General features: G+C 37.0%; 1 protein-coding gene across 1 annotated transcript; it reads right to left on the bottom strand.

Annotated features, from left to right (window-relative positions):
* Positions 1-492: 492 nt before the first annotated feature.
* On the bottom strand, positions 493-8,383 carry LOC113111826 (DNA mismatch repair protein Msh2-like). The gene is made up of 16 exons (XM_026276927.1): positions 8,144-8,383; positions 7,791-7,939; positions 7,425-7,712; positions 6,530-6,676; positions 6,293-6,442; positions 6,070-6,203; positions 5,104-5,303; positions 4,915-5,024; positions 4,673-4,796; positions 4,442-4,592; positions 4,241-4,338; positions 2,541-2,786; positions 2,240-2,444; positions 1,250-1,497; positions 992-1,161; positions 493-898 (listed from the first exon to the last, which is right to left on the bottom strand). The coding sequence occupies exons 1-16, from the start codon at positions 8,349-8,351 to the stop codon at positions 731-733; spliced, it is 2,796 nt and encodes a 931-aa protein (XP_026132712.1). The 5' UTR covers positions 8,352-8,383; the 3' UTR covers positions 493-730.
* Positions 8,384-10,207: the final 1,824 nt, after the last annotated feature.

Below are 10,207 nucleotides of genomic sequence, written 5' to 3'. Positions count from 1 at the left end.
CTCCTATTATTTAATATCCAGCTAGAGTATATTTACTTGAGTTATATGCTTGAGTATATGTTTTTATACTATGGAAAAATATTATAAATGTATTAAATGGAAGTCTTTCATTATTCTCTTAACTATACTTTCTAGTACCACACTGTTAGATGCATCCAATTCAATGTTTTAATAATTTCTTTAATAATTTTCAGTTTTTCTTCTTTTAGTTTAATAGTTTTATTTATTCTCCTGACCTCCTTGCAATCCACTGCGGTGTCCTGGAGTGTATTTAGCACCTTTAAAAAACTGTATCATTTATGAATCTAAATGTTTATTTAAAAGGGTACGAATAAGGTCAGTCTGAACTAAACATGTTTTTAATTATAATATTAAAACATTAGCTTTGAAAATAGGTAAACATTTCAACCGTTCCAAACCTATCCATTAGATGGCAACATTGCCACTAACAAAAATTGCTGTTGTGATTTTAACTGACAATAAACACACAAATTATTTTTAGAAAGATTTTACTCTGAGAGAGAATTTATGACAGAAAGCTTAAGAATGTGGCAACACTTTGCAAAATAAACTGAAAAAAACAACTGAAAGGAAAGGGATGGTGCTAAAATGGAACATATTTCTAATCTACTATAGATTATATCCATTTCCATTATACAAAAAAAATGCTTATAGAAATTATTGGATGTTTATCCACTAAGCCAATGCTCAGCCCTCAGGCTTAAGTCAGTTAGACTTTGGCAGAACGTGTCACTATCTCATTGACGAAGCTATTGTTTTGTCCGATGACCTCTGCCTTGAGCTTGCGCAGCTCCTCTTTGATAGCCTCATCAGACATGCCTTCAACAGGCATTGATTTAACCTTAGCCAGGAAATCCTCGATGATCCTCTCCCCCTCCTATAGGCAAGATTACAGCAAATCAGTCTATCAAATGTAAAAATTGAATACATTGAGCAGCAGAGTAAACAAACATTTATTAATCAATCTCACATGTTTCTCCAGGCAGCGTTTCTTGGCTTCAGGTCCAGCTTCCTCCCCAGCACTGGAGATATCTTGGAACTCCTCAAGCTCCAAAGCCTTCTCCCGTGCATTAGCAATCACATGCTTGGGGAAGTTAGCAAGCTCTGCCACATGAATCCCAAAGCTCTGGTCACAAACGCCTATGTCAAATAAATCACAAACATCATACACCACTAAACACAAGGGAAATACACAAAGTTTTTAGAAAATGTTTCAAGAGTCACGTACCCTTTTTCACCTTGTAGAGCATTGTTAGAGTGCTGTCTGTGGTCAGGGCAGTGACGTGGAGGTTACGGACAGTGGGAACCTGCTGTGCAAGTGCAGTCAGTTCATGGAAGTGAGTGGCAAACAGGCAGAAGGACTTGAGACGGGTAGCAATGTATTCTGAGATTGCCCAGGCCAGACCAAAGCCATCGTATGTGGATGTGCCTCTGCCCAATTCATCAATAATGATAAGAGAATCCTCTGTGGCGGATCTAAAGTGTCAAAACATGACATGCATTCATTACTAAAAAGTGGCACAATATGGACATGTTGTAAATGTATCAAAAGCATAAAAAAATAATTATGCAAGATGCCCCTAAAATTCATAAAAGCATTGCATAATGTCACGCATGTATTATAGAATATTCCAGGTTCAATATAAGTTCATATGGCCACACAATACTGATTACTACAAAAATAATTTAGATTCGTACTTCACATTACCCTTGTTAAAACATGTTTATTATTTGCGCGATAAAATGGTTTTAATTTGGTTTAGTTTATGGCATTATGTTGTTACCGTGACAAAGATATACTAAATCACTAAAACAGGCTAGAAGATTTTAGCTAGAATACAAAAACAGTATTTTAATATTTACATTTTGGCCCTTCAACCCTCAAATGAAAACTTTGTCATTTACTCATCCTCATGCTGGATCTGCATTGATTTATTTCTATAAAATATCGTCTTAAACGATCCACTAAATAATTTTAGCAAAAAAAAAAAGGGGTTTCTGGTTCCATTGACTTTGACTGTGTTTTTTGTCCATTCAGTGGAAGTCAATGGGAACCAGGACTATTTGGTTACGAACATTCAACAAGTCAGTCATACAAGTTTAGAACAACGTGAGAGTGAGTAAATGATGACTCTTTATGATGACTCTTTAACTTGTACTGAACCCAGAATGCTCCTTCAAAAATAATTTACAAAACGTGTCAAATTTGAGTTCGGACCGAAGAATAGCAGCCGTCTCCAGCATCTCAGCCATAAAGGTGGACACTCCTTTGATCTGGCTGTCCCCTGCACCCACTCGAGCGAGCACGCAGTCCACCACACTCAACTCTGCCTCATCACATGGTACAAAACAGCCAATCTGTGCCATCAACACGATCACACCCACTTGACGAATGTATGTAGATTTACCACCCATATTTGGACCTAAAAATATAGGAGAAGAAAATGCTTATTATAGATTAATGCATTTATGTACATGAAACTGCTATTTCACAATCCTCCTATTAAATAAGAGCTTACCTGTGATAATATGAAACATCTCCTCGCCCCTTCTGAAGGTGACATCATTGGGAATGAAAGCCACATCATCTTGGGCTTCAACACAGGGGTGTCTTGCCGCCTTTACAATGAGACTCCCTGACCCTTTCTCTAGTATTTTAGGCCTTACGTAAGGCACTGGAGCAGCATGGGACACCACAGCAAAACTCACTACTGCATCAAGCTGAGCGATCACCTCATTCAGAGTCTGTACTGGATCCACATAGCCTATGGTACAAAAACACAGGCTTATTAAACTATTCGCAATGTGTGCCAACAACATGATTAAAGGGGTGGTTGCCTTTTTTCTAGGCTTGATTGTGTTTATGGGGTGCAGTCTAACGTGTTTATGCTTCGTTTTTAAAAAACATTTTTAACATAATTTACCTTTATTCAACAAAGCTCTGTACCTTCTCATTTGAACACTTCCGATTAGTTCCCGTTTTTATGAAGCTCCTCCCCCCAGTAATATGCGATTGGTTAGCTGGTCCAGAGTGTTGTAATTGGCTAAACCGCCAGTGCTCATCTGAACGTCCCACCCCTCACCTCAGCAGCATATGTTCTTGTTGTAAACATTGGCATCGTCTATATTGCTTATCAGTTTGAGCCAATTTGAGATGCAGAGGATATTAGTGAAGATTATCGCGCAGAACCTGTATAAGCACAGCATGTTTTTTGTTTGTTGCTGTCTCATATGTTTAGATACGCTGCTATTTGTAAATGCTACTGCCTTGGTTAGCTTTTAATATACAGTTTTATCCTGATTAAAGCTGTAATACAGGAAAGCAACTGCAAGTGCGTCTATATATAAAGCATCTCATAGCTATGTGAAAATGAGTGTATTCAGTGAGCTGATGATCTGAATGAAAGAGAGAGAAAAAGAGAGAGAGAGAGAGAGAGAGAGAGGAGCACAGTGTGTGCAAAGCAGGGCGACACAGAACAGAATTAAGAATCGCTGATTTAGAACATATGATTTAGAAATGTGAATCCATTAGAATCGGTAGAAGACAGAATCGTGATACATATATGCACAGGTTTTTACTTGCACCCCTAGTTTTCTCTTCTTCTCTAAAGCAGCACAAAAGGGCCTAGCCCTCTTTGTTGCATGTTCCTGGGGGCGGGGTTTATCTGGGTTTGTGATGTAATGAACCCTGGGAGGTAACTTGTTGTAGGCCCATAAAAAAAAACTAGTTTTTTTAAATTTAACTGACAGAATTTTAAAGGACGATATCTCCGCTTGCATTGAACTTTCAGCACAGCAACTTTGGAGATATTGTTTATGCTCAAATAGCAACATTACACACTGACTAATGTTAACCTCTTTAACTGAAAACAGCTTAAAGTTAGTAACCGAAATGGCTAACATGTTCAATACACATTAGGCTCTATAAACATTTGTGGATTAATGTTGATTACTACAAGAAATTATTTTAAACTATAAGCTGGGACAAAGTGAGCCTGAATTAAAATGGACCATGTTTTATGGAATATACATTTTGATATCCATGTTTCATCCACTTTTTTATTGTTACAGAACGAGCTTAACCTCACTATAAAAATAAATCCGCAAAAATAGAGCACCATGTACTGTATTAATATGAGGGAATTTTCCCATTATAATGCGTAAACATTTAATCCAGAACATTCCTTACATACACACTGAACGAAAATGACTTGCTCACCTGCAGCGATGCTGATGATCTCTTTGACAATGGCGTTTTGAGCTTCTTCATACTCTTCTCTGCTTTTAGTGTACTCTTCATTCAAAGAGCTCAGCTTACTGTAAAAGAAAAATAAAATAAAATAAAAAAGGCCAACCCCATCAATCACTGAAAACTCTAATCAGTAGCATTTAAACATCCCCTTCAACAACTTTGTCTTGCCTGTTAGTGAATCGCACTCCATTCTTTTGAACATCTAGAGTAGTGAATTTCTTGTTGTTGCGAAGACTCTTCTCTTCTTTGCATGTGACTCGGAAAAAGTACCCAATCTGTGCGTTGGACTCGAGCTTCACAGTCTTAGCTGCTTCCAGACCTAAAGCAAAACAAACACGATTGGATTTCTTACTAGTTTAACATAAATATGCGTACTATTTCCACATTATGTTCACCTACCAAGTTCACGAGCCGCACTGTTCAAGGCCGCCTGCATGGCTTTCTCCAAGCGATCCATGTTCTCCCTGAGCTCACTCAAGGTGGGATCAAATGAAGGTTTCACCAGGAACTCATGATGTTCAACCTGGACAACGAAAACAAGAGTGGCATACATTTTAGGAATTGCAGAATTTAGCCAGAGCAACCTACCAATTAAACTTAAAGTTTGATTGAAGCACAGAGTGTAGATGGCAACAGCAAACCTGGTTCATGTCTAGTGTGGTCTCAATCATCTCCTGATATTTGGAGAAGTCAGAGACAAGGTCGTTGAGGGGAGAGATGAATGCTGCGTGCAGGAGAACTTGATGTTTCCCTAAACAAAATTACAGCTGTCACTCAGTGAAAACTGCTCAAATGCAAAGAAGAAGGTTAACAGGCAAAATTTTGCTCACCACTGTATCTCTCCAAGGCCAGCACCAGACTGGGCAGTTGCCCCACAGCCTGATAGACTCGGTAACAGTCTTGTAAATTGGAGCTCTGACGCTGGAACTTCTTTGCCATTCGGTTCAGGTCTGGAAAACGGCGGAGAAGATCCTCTTGACAACTCTTCCTCAGCTCAGAGTCTTCCACAAAAGTCTCCACAAGATCTAGTCTGCACATCATGCCCACAAATGTGTAATAAAGTCAGAGGCAAAAATAAACCCTCTATAATGTTAAAAATATGCTACATCCATCCGCAAGATACTTAAACAAGATCAAGACAAAAGAGCTGATAATGATGGTCAACTGATCAAACCATAGCTTTCTAATTCATTTTAGTATTTAGTACTTTTCTTCAGCAAGGATGCACTAAACTGATCAACTTTCACAGTAACAATGTTTTTATTTCATGTAAATGCAGTTCTTTTGATCTTTGTTTAAAGAATCTTGAAAAAAAAAAAACTACAGTTTCCACAACTGTTTTAAAACATATTTCTTGAGGACCAAATCAGCATATTAGAAAGATTTTTGAAGGATCATTGTGTGACTGACTGGAGTAATGGCTGCTGAAAATTCATTGAAATACATTTCATTTAATATATTCCAATATTAATATTCTGTAAAGTTCTGATATTTTAAATGCAGCCTTGGTGACCATAAGAGACTTTTCAAAAATTCTACCATCCCTAAACTTTTAGATCGGAGTATAAAATCATAATTATAGTCTTGTTGAATGAAGTTCAATTCCATTTAAATAAAAATAAAAATTATATATAGATATAGAATACTTCTTAGGTTTGTAATACAGATTTATATACACACACGCACATACATATACCATTCAATAAATATGTATCAAAGTGAATCAGAGAATGACATTAAAATAAAATGTTTTAGAAAATCATTAAAAGAAATGTGTAATAAAAAAAATAATTCACCTTTCTTCTATCTTGTTTTTGTCAATGAGAGGCTGTTTGATCCACTGGTTGACCAACCGCTGTCCTTGAGGAGTACGACATTTGTTCAAAAGGCCTGCTAGAGAATGAGTGCCTGTAGCATCATCAGAAGACCCCTGAGAAAACAGAAGTGGTACATATCAGAACTCACAATAACCCTCCACTGAACAAAATGCATATTTCTTGTTTTTGAATGACCCCTGACCTGGAAGAGATTCAGAGCTTGCACAGCAGCATTATCCAGACGCATGTACTGGTTGAGGTCAAAGGTGCTTATCTTGAAGGAACCAAAATTGGCCTCGTCTGAGAGAAGCTCCAGGTATTTGATGACGGCTTGTAAGCAAGACACTGCAATCTGGAAAAACACAATAACCTGATTTATTCTCCTGGGCAAGGACCTGGAAGAATTCACACGTCTAAATTGTGCTGCAGAGCCCCAAACCTGTTTCTCAATCTCTGGAAGTGCAGCACTGGACACAGTCTCTCCCTTCCGGGCCTTCAGGAGCCGATTCAGATCCTGTACAATGTCTTTAGTTGTGAACTCTGATTTCTTCCTGTCTGTGAGCAGAATGCCACCACGCTGCACCACCTGAAATATGAACAGCAACAAGCATGTAAGAAATAATAATTATGATTAAGGTTATACAATCTTGTTCTAGGGATGCACCAATATTAAATTTTCTGGCTGATATGATAAACTGATAAATTATTAAAAAAAAAAAAAAAAAATGTATTTTTTCACTTCTTTATTTTTCCATTTTGTTTGATAACCAATAAGTGTCCTATATTAAGATAAAACTTGTTTAAAAAAAAAAAATAAAAAAATCAAAATCAATAATTTTAAATAATTTTTGTGAACTTAAGCATCAAAGCTTTGTAGAGTATAAAAGAAATCGTATAAAATAATATCGATTTATTATTTTACATTACATTTAAAGAGGGCACAATTCATAACTTATACAGGCTGTTAATAAAACATGACTATCTATGCAGTAGAAACACACATAAAAAGTAAAACCCGTTCGACATGACTAAAGAAAACAAAGAACGTTGGCTGTGTTCTTTTCCTTTTTGTGCAAAGTCAGAATTGTGAATTATAAACTCAAACTTGAAAGAAAAAAAATTCAAATTGCGAGATATACGTAGGATCTGAATTGTTTTTATTCTAATTCTGTGGCTGAAAAAGAAAAAACTGAACGTCACAAATGCGAGATGTAAACTCTCAATTGCAAATAAAGGCATTTAAATCCAGAATGTATACATCACTATGAATCCAATATATTGTGCATCTCCATCTTGTTTCATAACACACAATCTGGCATCTATAAGCATGTCACCTGTTTGAGTTTCCCAAGGTCTCCACCTGCATCTCCTCCAGGGAGCACACACTCTTTGGGCCCGATCTGCACAAGAAGAGCCTCCAGATTGGAAAACTGATCGTTGTCCGGGAATTCACACACACCGAGTTTCCTGAGGGTGCTGTCCACATAGCCAACACCGACGACACGCTGTCCATCAGCCCCGGTGCCAAGACGAACCCCGACAACACCGGCAGCTCCCTCCCCAGGACCTCCTCCACTGCCAAATAAAATCTCCTCAAACTGGGTCAGGTTTCCTGGAGACGCCTGGGATACAAAACACAAACATGATCAAATAATACGTGGAAAAAAATGTTGTATTAACCAGTGAAGACTGCAAGTTACCTTGTAAGATATCTGCCAGTCATGTTCTTTGCTGCTTTTACTGGCATTTTTGTAAACCTCCACCCGATACTGCCTGACCAGCAACAGGTCCCTCACAAATGACTCAAAGTTCATCTTACTGAGGACCACACTCTCCAACTTCTTATTGCCTGTGTTTTTAAAATACAAAGCACCTTTATTAGACTTAATTTCTGATTTAACAATACAAACATCATTTTAAAGTTGTTCACAAACTGGTATTACACGGATGCAGTTTAAGATGTAAATATGTGCACAACAGAAATAAACAAAGAACCAAATATCTTTAATGGACCAAGTATTATATGAAATAATTCCATAAGTCAGCAGCCAACCTGTGCCCAGGTTTTTGATGACTCCATTCGTCTTGAAGACCTCCTTGGCTGCAAAAACCGCATCTTTTCCGTGCACCGTGTAGTAATCGTTTCGATCAAATACTCTCACGGTGGTGTCCGGTTTCTCGGGCATGGAAAAATAAAAATTCAGAAATCCATGTTCAGACGCACTGTCCATGGACAGATTTTGTTTAGGTTGCACCGCCATGCTGGAATCTCCCGCCACAGCACAGGCGCGCGAGGAGGGTCAAAGGCAAACGGGGCGGAGTTAAAATGACGACTCAAATACAGAAGCGTTATTCTGTAACAAATCAGTGAATTGGGAAAAAGTCCTAAATTGCTTACCCTAATCTCTTTTCAGCATTTTTCTTAAAAGGATTTTTGAAATGTTTGGGATATTGAGAAAATTGGGATGTGTGGTAAGGATTAGTGTTTTTGATGAGATGTTTATTTATTTCATTTATTTAAAAAAAATGTTACACTATAAAAATAGCCTACTTAATGTACATTTATATAATTATTCATATATTTCAATATATAACATTATTTATATTACATATACCTAACAAAGTTTATATTACAAAATATAACGATTAATACATAAAAATGTACTTTGCCCACATTTATCTAGAATCATGTTAGTCTTAGTACAAAAAATAAGGGGGGGGGGGGGTATGATTGAAAACATATAATAAAGTAATTGAAGTTTAAGTCGAAAGTATTTTATCACAATGTTATTGATGTTATTATAGTAACTAAAACATTTCTTTTCTGTGGGGGAAAATGCAACAAGCTGTGAACAGATTGATGTTGTTTCATTATAATTATGTCACCACTTTTGTGAACTGATTTTAGGGAGTCACACACACAAGAATGAATGAACACATAAATACCTTTTATTAAAAGACATCTTTGAATAACATAATGTAATATGAAAAAGCCCTTGTTCCAGGGTTTTACAAACTTGTATTTACTCATAATATAATATGATATGACTGTCGTTGTTTAACCTGCAAATGTAGCTGCCATAATCAACTGAATATGCCTGAATCACAGCTAAAACTGATTGAAAATAGTTGTTTTGCATGTGTGGGGTTAATTACAGATCAGCGAGATCACATTTAATGATGGTTATTTGTTTCATTCCATTGGACAAAATAACTATCCATTCTGTATGAAGCTGTAATTAAAGGCCTGTTCATTTGAGCCCTCACTTTGAGCTTCACTCAAACACATGGGCTGGTATAAGGCTACAGCAAATTGCTGAAAAACAATAGTACCTTTAAGCTTGCTTCAAGTGTCTAACAGGTGAACTATCCCTTTAAGAGATATGGGTTTGGAATCCAAGCAGAAGCAGAAGTTGCAATAGCAGGTAAGTATCACTTGATGTCAGAACTGAGCTGGTGAGGCCAGAATGAAAAGCGATCCATCCCTGCAGGGATTGTACATGAAAGACTCCTTACATAACAGCCACTTCAGCCATGTGCCTCTCTCTGAACAGACCTGGAAATCAGCTGTGGCAAACATTTGCTCTGCATTATATCCTCCTAAGTACACTTTGCATGTGTACATAAATGTAGGTATAGTCAAGTACTGAGTATATATGTATACATATGTACACACATGCAACCTTGTTCCTCTGAAACATATAAGTCACTTTCCAAACTTGAGAAAACTGGATGGAGGACAAGCCAAAGCTGCAGAGGCATTGCTTCATCTTAGCAGATCTCTCCCTTCATTCATATGTGTCTGTTTTTACACATATAATTGTGTCCTATTCAAGGTTTGTCCTTAAAAAAATGATTCACTTAGAAATTAAAATGATTTCATTATGTATTCACCCTCATGTTGTTTCAGATCTGTATGACTTCTGTGGAACAAAGAATATCATTTGAGAAAGATAAATTGAGATAAATGTATTTTTGATGCAATGGAAGTCACAATGGTAACCAAAATATCTTCTTTTGTGTTCCTAATAAGAAAGCAAGCTGTACAGTACGTTTGCAATGACATGAGGGTGAGTACATTTTAATGTTTGCATGAACTGTCACATTAAGGTGATTC

The sequence above is a fragment of the Carassius auratus genome, chromosome 12, assembly GCF_003368295.1.
Source record: "Carassius auratus strain Wakin chromosome 12, ASM336829v1, whole genome shotgun sequence".
Taxonomy (NCBI): domain Eukaryota; kingdom Metazoa; phylum Chordata; class Actinopteri; order Cypriniformes; family Cyprinidae; genus Carassius; species Carassius auratus.
Note: the sequence above shows the minus strand (reverse complement) of the source record. Positions and strands in the feature narration are given on the sequence as shown.

Excerpts from the sequence above, each read along its gene's own strand:
- LOC113111826 (XM_026276927.1), bottom strand. The coding sequence starts at position 8,351 with ATGGCGGTGCAACCTAAACAAAATCTGTCCATGGACAGTGCGTCTGAA. Across the intron at positions 6,443-6,529 it reads TTCCAGAGATTGAGAAACAG|ATTGCAGTGTCTTGCTTACA; the intron begins GTTTGGGGCTCT and ends GTGTTTTTCCAG. Across the intron at positions 4,797-4,914 it reads CCACACTAGACATGAACCAG|GTTGAACATCATGAGTTCCT; the intron begins GTTTGCTGTTGC and ends TTCGTTGTCCAG.